At 52.8% G+C, this 20113-nt stretch overlaps 1 protein-coding gene and 1 long non-coding RNA gene across 3 annotated transcripts in view; one reads left to right on the top strand and one right to left on the bottom strand.

The window, feature by feature from the left end:
- The first annotated feature begins 6129 nt into the window (after nucleotides 1-6129).
- On the top strand, nucleotides 6130-11131 carry LOC132340002 (uncharacterized). Its single transcript, XR_009489786.1, has 3 exons — nucleotides 6130-6742; nucleotides 9790-9919; nucleotides 10314-11131. It is a non-coding gene; the product is annotated as an uncharacterized LOC132340002 (long non-coding RNA).
- Nucleotides 11132-12767: 1636 nt separating this feature from the next.
- The window catches only part of UNC5D (unc-5 netrin receptor D), a 63029-nt gene continuing 55683 nt past the window's right edge, over nucleotides 12768-20113 (bottom strand). For both annotated transcript variants that reach the window (XM_059870401.1, XM_059870402.1), the window contains exons 13-14: nucleotides 19807-19985; nucleotides 12768-17787 (exon numbers count right to left, since the gene is read on the bottom strand). In XM_059870401.1, coding sequence (XP_059726384.1) covers nucleotides 17586-17787; nucleotides 19807-19985 — 381 coding nt within the window. In that variant the 3' untranslated portion in view covers nucleotides 12768-17585. The remainder of the gene's footprint in view (nucleotides 17788-19806; nucleotides 19986-20113) is intronic.

Below are 20113 nucleotides of genomic sequence, written 5' to 3'. Positions count from 1 at the left end.
GTTCCACACTGGGTGTGTCCTGTGCCAGGCATGTCCCCTGCTGGGTGCATCCTGATGGATCCCTGGTGCTGGGTGTGTCCCATGCCAGCCATGTCCCTGTTGGGCATGTCCCCTGCTGGGTGCATCCTGATGGATCCCTGGTGCCGGGTGTGTCCCATGCCAGGTGTATCCCATGCCAGCCATGTCCCATGTTGGGCATGTCCCCTGCTGGGTGCATCCTGATGGATCCCTGGTGCTGGGTGTGTCCCCTACTGGGCGAGTCCTGTTTCAGGTGTGTCCGATGCCAGGCATGTGCCCTGCTGGGTGTGTCCTGTTGGATCCCTGGTGCTGGGTGTGTCCCCTGCTGGGTGTGTCCTGTTGGATCCTTGGTGCCAGCATGTTCCACACTGGGTGTGTCCAGTGCTGGGCGTGTCCCCGTTGGGCATGTCCTGTTGGATCCTTGTCCTGGGCATGTCCCCTGCTGGGTGTGTGCTGTCCTGGGCATGTCCTGTTGGATCCCTGGTGCTGGGCGTGTCCCCTGCTGGGCGTGTCCCCTGCTGGGTGTGTCCTGTTGGATCCCTGGTGCTTGGCATGTCCTGTCCTGGGCGTGTCCTCTGCTGGGTGTGTGCTGTCCTGGGCGTGTCCCCTGCTAGGCGTGTCCTGTCCTGGGCGTGTCCTCTGCTGGGTGTGTCCTGTTGGATCCCTGGTGCTGGGCGTGTCCCCTGCTGGGCGTGTCCCCTGTTGGGTGTGTCCTGTTGGATCCCTGGTGCTGGGCGTGTCCTGTGCTGGGTGTGTCCTCTGCTGGGTGTGTGCTGTCCTGGGCGTGTCCTGTTGGATCCCTGGTGCTGGGCGTGTCCTGTGCTGGGTGTGTCCTCTGCTGGGTGTGTGCTGTCCTGGGCGTGTCCTGTTGGATCCCTGGTGCTGGGCGTGTCCCCTGCTTGGCGTGTCCTGTCCTGGGCGTGTCCTGTCCTGGGCGTGTCCTGTTGGATCCCTGGTGCTGGGCATGTCCCCTGCTGGGTGTGTGCTGTCCTGGGCATGTCCCCTGCTAGGCGTGTCCTCTGCTGGGCGTGTCCTGTGCTGGGCGTGTCCTGTGCTGGGCGTGTCCTGTGCTGGGCGTGTCCTGTGCTGGGTGTGTCCTCTGCTGGGCGTGTCCTGTCCTGGGCGTGTCCTGTTGGATCCCTGGTGCTGGGCATGTCCCCTGCTGGGTGTGTCCTGTCCTGGGCGTGTCCCCTGCTAGGCGTGTCCTGTCCTGGGCGTGTCCTCTGCTGGGTGTGTGCTGTCCTGGGCGTGTCCCCTGCTAGGCGTGTCCTGTTGGATCCCTGGTGCTGGGCGTGTCCCCTGCTTGGCGTGTCCTGTCCTGGGCGTGTCTCCTGCTGGGCGTGTCCTGTCCTGGGCGTGTCCCGTGTTGGATCCCTGCTGTTGGGTGGCTCTGCAGCAAACCCAACCAAACTCCCACCCCCAGAGGGCCCTGCACCCCTCATTCCAGGTCTGTCCAATCCCAGGGGTGCCCAGCTCTGGGCACAGCACGGGGATGGATGGGCGGGGCAGTCACCAGGGGTTTGTCCTCAGGTTTCTCCAGAGCCACCAGGAGTGTGACCACAGGAGCTGTGGCTGTGTGGAGCCGATCCCTGGTGGCCTGGGGTGGCCAAACCCAGTCAGCAGTGCTCTAATTTAACAACTCCCCAGCAGTGGCTCCCACTCACAGCGATGTTGCAAAGTGATTTTGTGCGCTGCTTAATTAAGAGCTGCTTGCAGGAGAAATCCTAATCCATTAGAGGTCGATTTATGCCTTGGAGCAAGGTCAATTTTTCTTTTCCTCTCTTAAATCCGTGCAAAGTTGGAACTTTTTCAGTGTGTGAGCTTGATTTTGCTTTTTTATCTGTTTAGAATTTTGCAGTCTGATTGCTGCTGCTGAGCAAATGGCACAGAGCATGTCCTGGGCTTTGTGAGTTTTGTTTCTGGTCCACTGCTCTGCCTCGCTCTTGAGTAATGAGAACTGGAGAGGGAAGTGTCTGATTTGCCACTTTTGCACCTGTTTTAACCCAGTGTCTCTTTGACACTTGCATTTACACATAGGAATAGCTATAAAACATACATGGAAACATCCTGCACCTTTTCACCGGCGATTCCAGTGCAGTCAAGTGGAGATAAGGAGGAATCTCATATAATTTAATGAAGAAATTGCAAAGCCTGAATTAGCAGAAACAACTGCACACCACGGTGCCCCCCCCCCCCAGCTTTGCTGTGCCTGTAACTGGTTAAACTGGGATGAAGAGCGCAGGCTGTGCTTTGCAGGAGGATGTTTTTGGAATTCCTCAGCACTGCTGCCTGGCCCTTGGAGATGTCCAGTCATGTCTGATGTGCTTGAGCAGAGCTTGCTGCTAAACCAACCTTGATAATCCCAGCCCCCAGAGGCTGCTGCTCTGCCAGGGATTCATTCCTGCCAGCCTCGGCCTCCACAAACCCTGCCAAGGCAAAAATCACATCCACTTACCACCACTTTGTCAGTACAGGGCTGAGGAGCAAGAAAAAAAAAATACTTTGAAAGATGGAGCCTCGATAGACTGCAGAAAATTCTGGATGTGTTCTACACCCAGCCTCAGTGTGGTACAGCCCACTCAGGACACCTGGAGCTGCTGGGCCAGTTTCTCCCTGGAAAAGCTGTTGTTCATGGTTCAGCTGGAGGAGTTTGGGGTTTCTGTCCTTGCAGGCTCTCGTCTGAGGGGGCCTTGCACAAATGGGGCAGTGGGCAGGATCCCCTCAGGGTGGGAGAGCATCAGCAGGGAGCCTGGGGAAAGCACATCCCTGAGCCTGGGCTGCAGTAAAGCCTTGAGTGGCACCTCTGCTCTTGGGTGACACCTCTGCTCTTGAGTGGCACCTCTGCTGTTGGGTGGCAGAAATTCCTGGGAATTTCTTGAGCTCGAATTTGCAGTAAACCCTGGGAATTTCTTGAGCTTGAATTTGCAGTAAACCCCAGGAATTTCTTGAGCTTGAATTTGCAGTAATCCCTGGGAATTTCTTGAGCTTTAATTTGCAGTAAACCCTGGGAATTTCTTGAGCTTGAATTTGCAGTAAACCCCAGGAATTTCTTGAGCTTGAATTTGCAGTAAACCCTGGGAATTTCTTGAGCTTGAATTTGCAGTAAACCCTGGGAATTTCTGCAGTTCTCTGTTGTAAACCCAGCAAGTTGGATGGGCACAGGAAAACAAACAGAGAATGAAAAGCACGGTAAAATCATTTCCTAAAGAGTGAGAGCCTTTGAACTGGGCTAATCCCAGCCCTGGGAGGACAAGAGGGGTGCAGAAATCCGGGCAGGAACTCGTGGTGGAAGGTTCCTGGTGAAGAGCAGAGCAGAATTCGTTCAGGCTTTGAGCGGGCACCATTCCCTGCCAGGCTGGAGATGCCAGCTCTGAAGAGTTAACTCTGCATCCTTTGGGGAGCTGGGGCACAGCTGGTGGGGGCTCTGCTGAAAGGAAAAGCCTCTGGCAAGTTCCTGCTCTGCAGGGAGAGGAGCAGGGCTCTGCACAGACAGATGAAGCTGTTGCTCAGGATGGAGCTGCTGTTTTCTGTCCAGCTGCTGCTCACAGAACAATTTGTATTCTCTGAGGGGGCTGCTTTTTCTCTGCCTTTGCTCTCCAAAGTTCAAGCTCCTCTTCTGGAAGTTGCATTTAACCTTTAAGAAACAAGCTGAAGTCGCTGTCCGTGACCTTGGAGGATGGGGGCAGAGAGGGGAAGAAATATCACAGTGTCTCACCAGAGACACCTTTAGAAGTACCTAACAAGGCATTTAATTTCAAACGGGAGAAAAGGACACTTAACTCGAGTGACAGGAGCTGGAGAGGGGCAGAGGAACATCCTGCCACAGCCACGCTCAGGACAGGGGATGACAGGCGCAGGAGCTGGAGTGGCAGTGTCCCTTTTGTCACACAGCCCTGGAAAAGGTGCCAGAGGAACGGAGATAAGAGCAGAGCAGGTGCGGGGAGAACGAGCCCGTCCACGCGGCAGGTGACTTTTCACAATGGATGGAAAGGTTATCACCGCGCAGATCGCAGGTGATAACGCTGCGAGGAAATGTCATTTCTCCCCTTTTTCCCTGCCTTTCCCGTGCTGTTGATCGCTCCGTGACACAAAGAGGGGTCACAGCCGCTGCTTTTGAGCTGTCTGGAGGCAAAGGCTGATTGTGATGCAGATGGCTTGTCTGATGTGGTGCAGGGAAGGAGCTCGGTCTTTGTGAGAATTGCAACTCCTGCGGTATCGATCTCTGATCTGACAGCAACTCCAGCCAGACCTTCCCCGTCGGGAGCTGGGGCAGCTGAGGGCAACTCTGGCGCCTGAGCTGGTCAGCAGTCAGGAGGGGTGTTGGCTGGGTTTTTAATATTATTTCCTGTGCTGTGCCATCCCTCGGGGGGAATCGGGATAGTTGGAGGTGCTGGGGGTCAGCTCCTGACAGAGAACCCCGGTGCTCTGCTTTCCTTGGGATCCACTCCCCTTTCTGTAGAACCTGCTCCCATTTCCACAGGATCCTCTCCCGTTTCTGTGGGATCTGCTCCCTTTTCCTTGGGATCCTCTCCTGTTTCTGCACAATCCACTCCCATTTCCATGGGATCCTTTCCCATTTCTGCAGGACCCATTCCCCTTTCCATGGGATCCGCTCCCCATTCCTTGGGACCCACTCCCATTTCCATGGGATCCTTTCCCGTTTCTGCAGGACCCACTCCCCTTTCCTTGGGACCCACTCCCATTTCCATGGGATCCTTTCCCGTTTCTGCAGGACCCACTCCCCTTTCCTTGGGACCCACTCCCATTTCCATGGGATCCACTCCCATTTCCATGGGATCCTTTCCCATTTCTGCAGGATCCACTCCCATTTCCATGGGATCCTTTCCCATTTCTGCAGGACCCATTCCCCTTTCCATGGGATCTGCTCCCATTTCCATGGGATCCTCTCCCCATTTCTTGGGACCCACTCCCCTTTCCATGGGATCCACTCCCCTTTCTGTAGAACCTGCTCCCATTTCCACAGGATCCTCTCCCGTTTCTGTGGGAGCTGCTCCCTTTTCCTTGGGATCCTTTCCCGTTTCTGCACAATCCACTCCCATTTCCATGGGATCCTTTCCCGTTTCTGCAGGATCCACTCCCCTTTCCACGGGATCTGCTCCCATTTCCATGGGATCCTTTCCCATTCCATGGGACCCACTCCCCTTTCCATGGGATCCTCTCCCCATTTCTTGGGACCCACTCCCCTTTCCATGGGATCCTTTCCCATTCCTTGGGACCCACTCCCCTTTCCATGGGATCCACTCCCCTTTCCTTGGGACCCACTCCCATTTCATTTCTGCAGGACCCACTCCCCTTTCCATGGGATCCTCTCCCCTTTCCACGGGATCTGCTCCCACTGCAGGCCCAGCACGAGGCACCTGCTCTGTCACGGGCACACTCACCTCTCTGCAGAGCTGTAATTGAGTTAGGGAGGTTACCATGGCAACCCCTGCAATTAATTAAAGTGCCTGGGCATGGGAAGTTTATAGATGCAGAAAACATTTTCATATATAAATAGTGCAATCTGTTTGTGCTCCGAGGATTTGCCCCTTCCCTGTTCTCCTCTAATCTCAGCTGAAGAATTGGGTTGTTTTGCTTTTTTGGTTTTTTTCCCTGTTTTTTTCCCCGCTCTGGGGATTGATAAATAACTGAGTTATTGCCCATAAAGTGGGTAAATAAAGTCCCTGCAGCCCGTGTCCACCTGCTGAATGCTGAGTGAAGGGATGAGCCTCCCCAGGGCAGCCCAGGCCACTGTCCCCAGGCTCTCCTGTCCCCAGGGGTGCCCTGCTGGCTGGAGCTCTGCTCTGCCAGCACAAGGCACTCCCAGCCCAGCCGTGCCACAGGTGAAGTGCCACCTGTGCCACCTGACGGTCTCAGCACTTCCCAGGTTTGGTTCTTCCCTTTTCGATGCCAACTTTGCTCCTCTTGTTTTTATTCTGGGCTGGGGAGCGCTCCCGGAGCTCGCTGGGGTCTCCGGGAGGCTGAGGCGGTCCCAGAGCTGGCTCTGCCTCCTGCAGGGAGGGTGGTGGCAGGACTTGGGTGTGCTCTGTCCCTGCAGCACCTCCCACCCTCCGAGGGGAGGGCAGGGAACATTTCCCTGCAGGACTTTAATGGAACCTGCGGGGTCACTGCAGCTGTGCCTCTGCCACCCGCGCGCAAATCAAAGGCACAAAATCAGGATTAGCGCTGGAAGGGCGAGATTTGAGCACTGAGCTGATCTTCAAAAGCCATCAGCGCCTGAGCTGGCTCATCAGAGCCCTTACCAAAGCACACACGAGCTCCTGCTGCTGGGACAAATGGCCCAGGATCGCCCCTGCAGATGGTCCCGGGCAGCCTCGGAGCTCCAGGAGGGGCTGCAGGTGTGGGGGGAGAGGTTGGGAATGGCCCTGCACACCTGAGCACTCCCACAGCAGCTTTTCCAAGGCTCTTCTGCTCAGGGCTGCCTTGTTGGGCTGCAGGAACTCCGTGTGGAGCCTCAGGATGGAGCAGCTGATCCCTGTGAAGTCCGGGGGCATTTGTGGGGTTCTGATGCACTGAAAGCCCCGGGCAGAGCTGAGGAGGGACAGCTCAGCTCCATCAGGGGCTCAGTGCCAGGTGGGACAGGCAGAAAAGAGGCAAAAATAATCCCCAAGAGGACAAGAACTCCAGATGCAAAAGGAGAAGAAAAGATGGATGGTGCTTTGTGGCAGAGGAAGGGATTCAGGCTGGCAAATACAGCCTGGGGGTGAGTCTGGGCCGAGGGAATTCAAACTCTGCCACCTGTTCTTTGTGCTGGCACCTTCAGGAAGGCTGGGTGAAGGGCTGGGGACAGCCCCAGCAGTGCCCTGAGAGAAGTCCCTGAATTAAAGCTGCTGCCACGAAAGGGACCCGTGCTCGGGGTGATCTCCTGCCCTTGCCTGCATTCCCACCCCGGGGAAGGTGCAGATTCCACTGCCCACGTTATTCCCTTCCTCCCCACGATTCCATCCTTTTATCCTCGTGCACTGGGGGTTTCTAAATGGTGTGTTAAATGAACATCTGCCACCGGCAGGGCTGGCACATCTGGAGCTTTAATTTTTCATTATTTCCCCGTGCTGGGGGTCAGATGTTCACGATGTGGAAACGCAAGAGATTCCACTGGTGGATTTCATGTCTCTGAAGCAGATAATTCTATTTACAGAAGTGGTTTAAACCCCCAAACTGTGAGAGCTAACTGCTAGAAAGGTTTCATTTTCTAATTATGTATTTTTTTAAATCAAGAATCCTGCAGAACTTACCCAAGCACCAACCCATTTATGACTTATAAAAGTTTGGAAGGTGGATTATTCTTCTCTCTGTTGTTTCCTGGATTTGCTCCATCACTTGTTCTTTTTACCTCTTTCCTGTTTCAAGCAGGAGGAATCACTTATTGGCATTAAGAATTTGGAAGCAAACAGAGGTTAAATATATTAAATATACAAAGCTCTAAGGTAATTTTTTTGGCCCATTGTCACTTTTCTTTGGTGCCACCAGGGAGGTGCCCTGATCCCAGGGGCTCTGGAGCTCTGCCAGGTGGGAACTGTGCTCATGTGGTCAAAAATGATCAGTGAAACCTGGAGCTGTGCCCTGGCTGTGATTTCAGTTTCCTCTCTTCAGCCCAGCCCAGCCCTTCCCTCCCTGCCCGGGGCTGGGCTCGTCCCTCCTGCTGCTCCCAGCAAAGCAAATGTCACCCAAAGGTCACCCAGCAGCACAGAGCTCCGCTCGAGTGGATGCTGAATTTCAATGGGGAGGGGAAAAAAAGGAAAAAATTAAGGAAGAAAGTTTTAATTTTCTTGGCATTTGCTGCGTGAGGAGCAGCATCGCCTCGGGCCGGGCTCGGGCTGGCTGGGAGCAGCTCTGCAAAGCTCAGCCTCTCTCAGGCTCCTCACTTCCACCTGCAAGGACAAGCTCAAGGGCAGGGAGGGGACAAGGATGGAAGGGACCCGGCTGAGCCTCTGCAGGGACACGCCTTCCCCTGAATTTCGGGAGCACCCCTGAATCCTTGCTCCCCTCCAGGACCTGTGACCTGCCCAGCCTGGCTGGGATATTGAAAATCATCTCCTGGTTATTCCCCAGCCCAACGGAGCTCTCCAGCCACCAACCCTTCTGTTCCCTGCTCTGCCCGGGCACCACCCCCTCCCTTTTTTTATTAATGCCAGAAGACGTTTCTAGCCCTGCAGGGCACAGGCAGCATTTCCCAGCTGGGCTCGTTATTAATTCAGCCCCAAAATTTCAATTCCAGCCAGCCCGAGGTGAAGCTCCTGCTCCAGCAGGGCCCCCAGTAACAACCTCTGCTGCCTCATTTCCTCTTTTTATCTGTAATAAACAGAATAAAATAATAAAAATTAAAATAATCCCAGGTACTGGCATTTTAAAAAGGGTGGAACAAACGGGCTCTGTTTGTCGGGGATATTTCCTAAAGGAGCTGAGAGCTGTTAGGAAAATGAGCCGGGGTGTAAATCATCCTTCAAGGAGAGTCGGGGGAAATGCACTTTATAAAGAGCAGCATCCTTTTCTGGGTGTGAAGCTTGTGCTGTAATCTCTGTAAACTCTGGAGCAGGGCTTTAATGAGCCCCGTGTTTGCAGAGAGCTCCCGGTGCCCTCCGCAGCAGGAGAAGGAAACAGAAATAACAGTGAAGGGCAGGGGGCGGGGAGGGGAATCACAGCACCTTTCCCTCAGCCAGGATGTTAACTGACTTTCTGCTGTCGGGAAATTAACCCCCAAACACCAGAGGTTTGTGTCCAAACAGGACACAGAGGAGCCCTTTGGCTTTATTCCAACCCAGGCAGAGGCCATGGGGCAATTTCTCTTTCCCCATTCCTGAGGTACTTGAGAGGTTCAGACTCCCCAGAACACCTGATCCCAAAGATTCCCCTCTAATGTACAACCCTCCCTTTGAATTTTTAATTCTGATTGAATTTAGGGGTTTTTCTTCCCCATTAATGTCTAATTTCATTTCTCAGCAAACCTAAAATTAGGAAAACTAACCCCCAAACAGCAGAGGTTTGTGCCCAAACAGGAGACAGAGGAGCCCTTTGGCTTTATTCCAACCAAGGCAGAGGCCATGGGGCATCCCCTGGGGTCTCTCCAAGGTTTGGAGGACACAGCCTCCCTTTTTATCCCAATTTCCAGCCACATTTCCCTTCTCCCTTTCCCCATTTCTGAGGTACTTGAGAGGTTCAGACTTCCCAGAACACCTGATCCCAAAGATTCCCCTCTAATGTACAACCATCCCTTTGAATTTTTAATTCTTATGGAATTTAGGGGTTTTTCTCCATTTCTGAGGGACTTGAGAGGTTCAGAGAACACCTGATCCCAGAGATTCTCCTCTAATGTAGAACCCTCCCTTTTCACTTTTAATTCTTATGGAATTTAGGGGTTTCCCCCATTGTTTCTTCCATCTTTCAATGTCTAATTTCATTTCTCAGCAACCCTAAAGTTTATTTATGAAAGCAAATCTGTTTTTCCATTCGCCAATCAGTGGAATCCTTCCCATGGTTTCTTTTCTCTCCCAGTGCTGGTTCTATCCCCCAGCAGCCCCACAGCTGGGTTGGGAACACCAATCCCCCGTTCCTCTCCCTGCCAGGCCAGCCGGTGAAGTTCTCTCGCCAGGCATGTGGAGTGCAGAGGTTTCAGCGCTGTCACTGTCCCTTAAATGGCTCTGATGGTGACAAATCCTTTCAGGAACGCTTGTCACTCCTCGGTTTGTAAATCGAGTCGGAGCTCCAGGTACTTTTTCTCGCCGTGCATTTTAATGTTGTTGGTGTTTCCAGGAGCCCGGATCTCCGTTCCTGGTTTCCTGCTCAGTCCCAGCTCCCTGAAGCTGACAGGAGCCCGTGATAATGAGCAGTAAATAATTGCTAGCCCTGGGCAAGAGTCTGAGCAGGATCCCGAACATTCCAGGTAATGAGGGGGAAAATTTATCTGCACATCCACCAAGTGGGGCTGGGGAGGTGCAGGGTCCTGCTCTGCCAGGTGTTTGTCACCCACAAACGGGTGACACTTCTCAGAAGGGCTCGGCTGCTAATTAGCTCCTTTAAAAATCGGGTTTTTTAGCCCCCCCAGCAGCCCTTGGGAGTGACAGCAGTGCTGGGTCTCGGGGGGAATTCTTGGATCTGGGTTTGGGAAGGGCTTTTAGGTCAGGTTGTGCTCCAGGTGAGGCTTCAGCACCTGCCCAGAGCTTGAGGACACGATGGGCTCAACCACAGGGGAGCTGTGGCTGCTCCGAGGGGAAAATGCTCACGTGGGGAAGGCACCATCTCTATTTTTCTTCTTTTAATTTATTTTTTTCCCCCAGATTTTACTTCACTGGTGTTGATTTCGGGCTCTGCACTGGAACTTGCAATCAGCACGGAGCTCTTTGCCACCAACGTGCACCAGGTTTGATGGGAATATTTGATTTTATTCCACTCAGAGCTAAATTAGCTGCAAAGCCTCTCCTCCCCCCACTCCAGAGCGTGGTCCTGGAGCTGAGCTCAGCTCGCTGAGCAGAGCAGAACAGAGGAATTCTTTTTGCTCTGGGAATTTTGTCCCGGCCCTGCCGCTCTCCCCACGTTCCTGGAAAGTCTTGAATAATCAAATGGGTCATTTCTGCTCAGCTGCTGTGATTTATTGTCCCACGGAACCCAGATCTTCTGAATGCTAATGAAAAAAATCCCCATCAGCCGGGCTGATGCCATTCTGCTTTATGACCTTATTAAATCTTACACTTTCCTATCATGTGGTGACAATTACGGGAGGACAGGCCAGGGCTCCTGCCACCACCACTCAGCGCTGTCAGCGCCGGGCCCGGGAGATTTACACCCCTGAGCAGTCCTGAGAGACATTTTTACACTGCTGACAGGATTATATAACACGAGAAAAGGCCATTAACAAATACAAAGGAACGGGCGGCAGCGAGAGGGCAGCTGGAGAATGGGGCAGTAAATCCCGGCTCTGGCAGCCGGCAATAAAATCACCTTGTGGGGAGAGGTGATGAGCTGAGAGGGGCAGAGCTGGCAGCCCGGGGCTCGGGGGGGGGGCACTGGGCACTGCCCGGCCCTGGCTGGGCGGGTCTGTGCCAGGGAATGTCCCTGGGATGGCCTGGAATATCCTGGGATGTCCCCAGGTGTGGGCACAGCCGGCTCTGGAATGTCCTGGGAATGTTCTGGAATGTCCTGGGATGTTCCTGGGATGTCCCCAAGTGTGGGCACAGCCAGCCCTGGGATGTCCTGGGATGTCCCTGGGATGTCCCTGGGATGTCCCAGGATGTCCCTGGGATGTCCTGGGATATCCCTGAGTGTGGGCACAGCCCAGCCCTATCTGGGGCTGTCTGTGCCCTGGGATGTCCCAGGATGTCCCTGGGATGTCCCTGAGTGTGGGCACAGCCCAGCCCTGGCTGGTGATGTCTGTGCCAAGGAATGTTCTGGGATGTTCCTGGAATGCCCTGGGATGTCCCTGGAATATCCTGGGATGCCCCCAAGTGTGGGCACAGCCCGGCCCTGGAATGTCCTGGGATGTTCCTGGGATGTCCCCAAGTGCAGGCACAGCTAGCCCTGGAATATCCTGGGATGTCCCCGAGTGTGGGCACAGCCAGCCCTGGAATGTCCTGGGATGTCCCTGCAATGTCCTGGGATGTCCCCAAGTGTGGGCACAGCCCGGCCCTGGCTGGGGCTGTCTGCGCCCTGGGATGTCCCAGGATGTCCCTGGAATGTCCTCAAAATGTCATCTCAGGGATGTCCTGAGATGTCCCCAAGCCCAGGCACAGCCCAGCTCTGGCTGGGCATGTCTGTGCCAGGGAATGTCCCTGGAATGTCGTGGGATGTCCCTGAGGGATGTCCCTGAGGGATGTCCCTGGGATGTCCCTGGGATGTCCCTGAGTGTGGGCACAGCCCAGCCCTGGCTGGGGCTGTCTGTACCAAGGAATGTTCTGGGATGTTCCTGGAATGCCCTGGAATGTCCTGGAATATCCTGGGATGTCCCCAAGTGTGGGCACAGCCGGCTCTGGAATGTCCTGGGATGTTCCTGGGATGTCCCCAAGTGCAGGCACAGCCCAGCCCTGGAATGTCCTGGGATGTCCCTGGAATATCCTGGGATGTCCCCAAGTGTGGGCACAGCCCAGCCCTGGAATGTCCTGGGATGTCCCTGGAATATCCTGGGATGTCCCCAAGTGTGGGCACAGCCCAGCCCTGGAATGTCCTGGGATGTCCCTGGAATATCCTGGGATGTCCCCAAATGTGGGCACAGCCAGCCCTGGGATGTCCCAGGATGTCCCTGGAATATCCTGGGATGTCCCTGAGTGTGGGCACAGCCCAGCCCTGGCTGGTGATGTCTGTGCCAAGGAATGTTCTGGGATGTTCCTGGAATGCCCTGGAATGTCCTGGAATATCCTGGGATGTCCCCAGGTGTGGGCACAGCCGGTTCTGGAATGTCCTGGGATGTCCCTGGAATAACCTGGGATGTCCCCAGGTGTGGGCACAGCCAGCCTGGAATGTCCTGGGATGTCCCTGGAATATCCTGGGATGTCCCCAGGTGTGGGCACAGCCAGCCTGGAATGTCCTGGGATGTCCCTGGAATATCCTGGGATGTCCCCAAGCTCAGGCACAGTCTGGCCCTGCCTGGTGATGTCTGTGCCAAGGAATGATTAAATGAATTAATTAATTAAATCCAAAAAATTAATGGAATGATTAAAACCAAGAAGCCACCCCCAAAGGTGCGTGGGAGCCACCCTTCCCAGGGCCTGGCCTGCCCCAGCAGTGAAAGGACAGCAGGGTCAGGATCAGTAAAAGCCTCTTTATTCATAAATAGCTGATATCCAGGATTCCCCCCTGTACACCTCTCTCCAAAGGCCGTGGCCACACAGCTCTGAAACTCCACAGAAAACACCCCAAGTGTCCACTTTGACTTCTCCAGGACAACAGAACGCAGCTGGTTGGCATTACCAAATATATATATATATGTATATATATTTATATATGTACATGTGCTGAAAAAAGAAGCCAGTGCAGCCTTTCCCAAGGAGTCTCTCCCAAGTATTTTCACTGTACAACATTCAGAATTTACATTGATAGAACAAGGCACAGAAAGTGTGGTATGAAGCCAAGGCCATGCTTTTGATTCCATCTTCTGTCTCCCTTCCCCACTCCTTCAGCTTCACCCTAGGAAGGGCTCAGAGCTCTGCCCTCCTTCACCCCCAACACGCCGGGGCAGGGAGGGATGCTCAGGCAGAGCAGCCAAGAACCTTTTCACAACCTCTTCACTGCAAAAATAAAGGAGCAGAAGAGAAAACAGATCTCTCTAGAGGAATACTTGTGGGTTGTTTTTTTTTTTTTTTCTCTGTTTAGGAATTATTTATATTTTGTGTTGGGCTGGGTCGAAGTTCCTCCTCCCGTTTTCACCTAAGAGCTGGCTTAAAGTTCTGGAAGTTGAGGATGCAATGGGAATTTTGTTATCTCTTGTCTGACACTGCCCAGAGTCTCACCAGACTGACCAGCACCACATTTTTTCTTATCCAGACCAGCAGAAGGAGCACATTTAACGTTTTTGTAACTGTTTATCAGCTGGGCAATCTGTGTTTTACAGGCAGAAACAGACTGAAAAAAGAAGATTCAGGTGGTGAGCAGAAGCCCAGCCCGGTCCCTCCCTTGTTTAGCTCACCATGGACCTGGGCTGTGTCTCCCTTTTGTGGAAGATTGGGATTGATCAGTTATTGAATGCTTTAAAACTCTCACAGCACTGCCTTGCAGGTGGAAAAGAAGGGACTTGCAGTGTGATGTGAATATCCTGGAGCCTGCAAGATCCCTTTCTGCTGATTTATGCTGAATAAGATTCTCTGAAAGGCAGCAGTGCCCAGGCCAGAGAGGGGGAGAGCAGCTGTGGCCAGAGATAAAAACAAGGACAAAAGCAGTTTGCAGGATTTTAAGAGAATTGTTTGCTATCTCTTCATCTATTACAAAAATCCCAATAAAATTTCTGTGGGAGTGCAGGGCGGTACGAAATGGAAATGAGCTTTATGGAGCTGGCGGAGCTGGGAGTCATTTTTAAAATGCAGCCATTAGTCTGCAATGAGTCATGGCACAGAAATACCTGGGCAAAGTGCTCAGGAAGATGAAATCTATTAAAGCAGAGTCTTTGGTGATGGAAAATCAGAATGGCTCTTTCCCCTGCACAGAGCCAGGGCAGCCACGTGGAATCTACAGGGGGGAAATTCACAGAAATTCACATTTCTCCTTCTTTCGCTTTCTCGTTCAGGAAAATTGTTTTTCAATTATCATAATTTATACAACAGAAGAAAGGAATGAATTTTTAATTTCTGGCCTCTAATCCTTTTCCAGGTGCTCCTCCACATCTGTGTTTTGGGTCAAATCGTATGAGTACGTGCACAGATTTCCAAAAGGTCTTTTTGAGAGAAAGGGAGAAAGGAAATAAATATTTGGGGCATTTCTGGTTCATTTGAAGAACACAAGAGCATCAAAGCAGTCAGGAATAGGAAGGAAAGCTTGAGAGTTGTTGATTCAGGTTCTCAAAGAGTGAGATCAGCTACAAAGAACTGCTTTAGTCAGAGAGAAGAAAAACCAGGGAACAAAACCTAAAGGGCAACATCCAACTGAGCCCTGGGCACGGGGGAACAGCTTCCCTCTGGAATTGTCCAGGTTGGACATTTATTCCCTTTCAGGACATGACCTCCGTGGGACTGGGGGTGGAACTGGGATTCTGGTGCAGGCTGGGTCCCTCTGAGAGGGGTGTCCTGCCCTGGGAGGGTCTGCAGAGCTCCAGGGCTGAGGAAAGGCAGCAGGGGCTGAGCCCACGCAGCTCCCGGGGTTCCCCTGGGCTGTGGGGGCAGCTCCCGTGGAGCACAGCAGGAGGATGCAGCTCCTTTTTATCCCAATTTCCCAAAGCCTCCCTTTTTATCCCAATTTCCCAAAGCCTCCCTTTTTTTCCCAATTTCCAGTCACATTTCCATTCTCTCTCTCCTGTTGGGAAGGATGAAAGTTTGACCAGAAAGTCTCACAGATGTTTGAGCTTGGCAGAAAGACTTTGGAAGGTAGAATCTGAAGAAGGAATAGAGATGGAAGCAAGTTTTGATAGAGAAGAAAAGAATTGCTGAGCGAGTCTGACTGGCTAACCAAGGAGGCAAAGGGTGTGTTAGTGAGAAGGGGTTTTATGGCTCAGAGCAAAGGATAAACCCACCTCAAACAAGAAAATGTTTGTACCAAGCACAAAGAGAGCACGGGCAAACAAGGCAGCAAATGTGGCAAGTAGAAAAAAGGTCTCAGAATTTTAACTGAAAAACAACTTCTGGCTTAAACTGTGATGTACTGACTTTAGTGATTGGGGAACAGTGACATGAATGTGGTAATTACAGGAGTTATGGTAGGCTAGAGATAATAGTTCAGGTATAGATTGGTTCTGCTGCATTAAGATGCTCAGCAAAGAAAAGTAAATAATGCACTGTAACCAAACCCAAAGGGTGTCCAGGCCTGCCTGCAGCTGGAGCTGACAGCTGTGGGCACAGCTCTGTCACCCACGGCCCTGGGCTGCTGTGACCCCTTGGATGGAATAAACTGCATTTTGTATACAATAAACTGCATTTTGGATACAACAAACTGCATTTTGGATACAACAAACTGCATTTTGGAGAGCCCCTGGAGTGCCCCATCTCTCATTCAGGCTCTTACGCTTTCCCCATTCCTGAGGCACTTGCCAGGTTCAGACTGCCCAGAACACCTGATCCCAAAGCTTTCCCCCTCGTGTCTAACCCAGGCTTGCCCTGCAGCACCTGGGGCACACAAATCCAGCCTGCCCCAGAGCAGAGCAGCTCTGGGCTCTGAGAACAAATCCCTGCTGCAGGCAGAGCGGGGCTGGTTTCCCCGACAACGGCAGCTCGCAGACTCTGCTTGTTCCCCGGGTGCCATCATCCCTTGTTTTGTTTTTTTCTAATGCCTGACATTTTGTCCAACCAAGAACAGGTTTCTGGAGGAGGACTGGCAGTCAGAGGAGATGGAACTGGAGGAGCATGTGCTGCTGAAAGCAGTGACAGCTTGCAGCCGGTATTTCTGTCTGCCCCGAAACCTGTGCCAGGAGCCTCCTGCCAGGCTGCAGGAGATGCTGAGCTGCAGGAAAGGTTTGCACTGGTCTCAGGATTTCCAAGTCTCAGGATTTCCAAGTCTCAGCCTATTCCTGAGCTGGGCAGGCAGTGACATTGGTGATTCCAGAGCAGCAGGAGCAAGGACAGAGCTGCTGCTGCTGTTGTTGATCTCATTGTTGTTGTTCAGATTTTCACACTGCAGTCCTGGGTGAAGGAACAGTTCCAGACCTGCCCTGCTCTCAGCCAAACACGAGGCTAAAACAGCCCCAAACCCTTGGTTTGGGTTTCCTGCATTTGCACAAAGCTCCCAAAGCCTCGTTTCTGTTCCTGTTTCTCCTGACCGTGCCCGGGCAGCCCCACGGGCTGAGGAGCACCTCGGCTGTGGTGAAGGATGGGAGTGAAAAGAATGGTCAGAAATAACAGTGACATTTGGCTCAGAACCAGCTCCACCAGGCCCTTGCTCACAGTGACAGCTCTTTTTGGTTTGGTTGAAGTCATAAATCATATTTGCATGGAATGGGTAAAAAACGAGGCGAATTCTCTGCTTAGATCCTGAATTTTGGGGCAAATGTAATTTGTAACTAAACCAAGGGAACACAGCCAGCTCTGGACCCTGTGAAATTCCCAAATTGTGCAACAAAATCCAGGGCAGAGTTGGCAGTGCTGTGTGGGTTTGTGGTTTCAGTCTGAAACCAGACCAAAATGAAGCTGTGCTGATTGCCTTCACCTTCAGCTCAGCCACAGAGAATGAAGTAACAAAAATAAATGTCTCAACTTGCTAAAATAGGGCTGGAAATTTCCCGTGTGTTATTTGGTTATTTAAATCCACCCCCAAAGACAGTTTTTTGACTAAGAAAGTTTGCAGACGTAGGAAATTAGAAAATTCCTCTGGTGTGTGCACACCCCCAAGTCTCAGAGAGAAGGGGTTTGTTCTGGAATTTTGGTCACAGAGCAGGCAGCAAAGCTCTGCAGCAAATGTACATTCATTAAGGGGCTGAATTTTTAAAACAAATTATTTGGAATACACACGATATGAAATAATGATGAGATCTTCTAATTCCTCAAACATCTGAACAGGATAAGGCCAAATTTTCAGTTTTCCTGTAGCAGACATAAAGTGACAACGTGATGAGATTTTAAACCACTCTCGAAGCGAGAAACCTTTTAACCAGGACCAACCTCCAGTGGCTCGAAATATCCAACGTTATTTGTTGATTTTCACCAGGCAGTACACGAACATGACTGTTCCTAAATACAGAATAACATTTCCCTCTTATGGCTCTGTGTCTCTCTCCCTCCTGCCCCGGCACTGACACAAGTGCAAGCTTGTTTGGGGCACCAAAAGGTGGATTTTAAGTGGAGGAGGACAGGGAGGAGCTCGTTTTCCTCATCACCAGAAGGTTTTTAGCTTCTGCTCCTCCCTCTGCCACCGATGTGGGGGCGAGTTCCATCCCCACAACCCCTGCTGGGCTCAGGGCCGTGTGTCCTGGCAGGACAGAGGGACTAAAGCCCCTTCCTGCTGCAGGGGAACTCGGGCTCCTCCAGCTCGGGCTCTGGCACCTCGGAGAGCTTGGAGTGTGTCCTGCCAATCTCCTCCAGGGCACAGGCCAGCGAGTCCAGGTCCCCGTCGTGCTGGTGCCGCGCCTCCCACAGGTCCAGGATGACGGCGGAGGGGCTGCTCTGGGTGGCAAAGAAGGAGAGATTCCTGCAGGGAAAAAGGGAAAAAGGGGTGAGGAATAAGGAGAGATTCCTGCAGGGAAAAAGGGAAATGGGTGAGGGAGAAGGAGAGATTCCTGCAGGGAAAAAGGGAAAAAGGGGTGAGGAATAAGGAGAGATTCCTGCAGGGAAAAAGGGGAAATGGGTGAGGGAGAAGGAGAGATTCCTGCAGGGAAAAAGGGAAAAAGGGGTGAGGGAGAAGGAGAAATTCCTGCAGGGAAAAAGGGGAAATGGGTGAGGGAGAAGGAGAAATTCCTGCAGGGAAAAAGAGAAAAAGGGGTGAGGGAGAAGGAGAGATTCCTGCAGGGAAAAAAGGGAAATGGGTGAGGAAGAAGGAGAGATTCCTGCAGGGAAAAAGGGAAAAAGGGGTGAGGGAGAAGGAGAAATTCCTGCAGGGAAAAAGGGGAAATGGGTGAGGAAGAAGGAGAGATTCCTGCAGGGAAAAAAGGGAAATGGGTGAGGGAGAAGGAGAGATTCCTGCAGGGAAGGGAGGGAAAAAGGGGTGAGGAGCAGCCTGGGCTGCAGCTGTGCCCTATGCCCAGCATGATACACCCCCCTCTCCTGGAGAGGTTTTATTTGGAAAATAGGAGGAGGAGGAGCCCCCGGGGATGGTGGTTCCTCACGTGGCACCTGCCCAGCCTGGCACAGGGACAGTGACCACGAGCCCAGGGTGTCCCCAGGCCCAGCCTGGCACAGGGACAGTGACCACGAGCCCAGGGTGTGGCACCTGCCCAGCCTGGCACAGGGACAGTGACCACGAGCCCAGGGTGTCCCCAGGCCCAGCCTGGCACGGGGACAGTGACCACGAGCCCGGGGTGTGGCACCTGCCCAGCCTGGCACAGGGACAGTGACCACGAGCTCAGGGTGTCCCCAGGCCCAGCCTGGCACGGGGACAGTGACCACGAGCCCGGGGTGTCCCCAGACCCAGCCTGGCACAGGGACAATGACCACAAGCCCAGGGTGTCCCCAGACCCAGCCTGGCACAGGGACAGTGACCACAAGCTCAGGGTGTCCCCAGGCCCAGCCTGGCACAGGGACAATGACCACGAGCCCAGGGTGTCCCCAGACCCAGCCTGGCATGGGGACAGTGACCACGAGCCCAGGGTGTCCCCAGGCCCAGCCTGGCACGGGGACAGTGACCACGAGCCCAGGGTGTCCCCAGGCCCAGCAGTGCTGCCCCTGGGATGGGCAAACAAATTCCTTCTGGGAAGCATCACTGGGAAATTCAGCAAGGATGTGACAGGGAGAGGAATTTACAGCAGCTGATGCTTGGGTTGTGCAAAGACACAACACCTTTTATCTGTGATTTTCTATTTTGCCAACGTGCTGTTTTTAGGACCCTGCAGGGGTGATTTGCACAGAATTTGGTAAAACAAAGTGTTTATCCAAAACTCTTTTTCCTTTGGCTCAGATGGGGTTTATTGAGGCTCCCACACAAAGCAGGAAGCCAATGGAAAGTTACTTTGCTTGATTTAAGTATTCCTCTGCTCTCCTGGGAACGCATTTATAGAGTTTGTGACAATCAGAAAATATTTTTGTGAGGAAGCTGCCTCCGCCAATTTAATTTAGCCAAGCAGAAAAAGCAAAGTAAGAGGTAAATTGGTTTTTACAGCATCTTTCAGTTTTAATAATCATAATATTATTACTCCTAACAGTAGAGCATGACTGTCTCTTTTAAAGATGTCTTTCCCTTAAAAAAAAGAATCTGCAGGATTCATTTTGGAATAGGAAAGAGAGAGAGAGAGAGTGAAGGGGATTTTTCTGGGGGAATGTGCAGCCTCCTAAGGGCTTTGAACAACTCTTCAGTGATGGACAAAATCCTTCTGCAGCCTCGGACTCCTGAGGGTGGACAGAAGGACGAGGAGCCTAAACCAGGGGCGAGCCCCACTCAGCCCCTCCTTCCCACCCACAGCGCTGACACCAGCAGCAAACCAACCAACCAACACCCCTGAAGGGCCCAAAACCCCCGCTCCAGGTGCCAACCACCATGCCAGGGTGCTGCCATCACCTGCTGATGCTGTTCTTCTGGGCCAGCAGCTGCCAGTCCTTGCCCTTGGCGCCGGGCGCGTCGAAGGTGGCGCAGATGCGCTGCCGGATGGAGCGCGGGATCTTGAAGGCCTTGGGGCCCAGCTGGGCGGGGAAGGCACTGTCCTCCTGGCCAAAGAAGGGGATGTTTTCTCTCTCAGCCTGCAGGGAAAGTAGAATCAACCCTCAGGTTGCTTGAATTGACAACAGAAAATGGCTGAGAGGTGATTTTGTGAGTTGTGAAAGAACACCCAGAAGGTGTTGCTGCACCATCACAAGGACTCGTGCAC

The sequence above is a fragment of the Haemorhous mexicanus genome, chromosome 30 (genome assembly GCF_027477595.1).
Source record: "Haemorhous mexicanus isolate bHaeMex1 chromosome 30, bHaeMex1.pri, whole genome shotgun sequence".
NCBI lineage: Eukaryota > Metazoa > Chordata > Aves > Passeriformes > Fringillidae > Haemorhous > Haemorhous mexicanus.
Note: the sequence above shows the minus strand (reverse complement) of the source record. Positions and strands in the feature narration are given on the sequence as shown.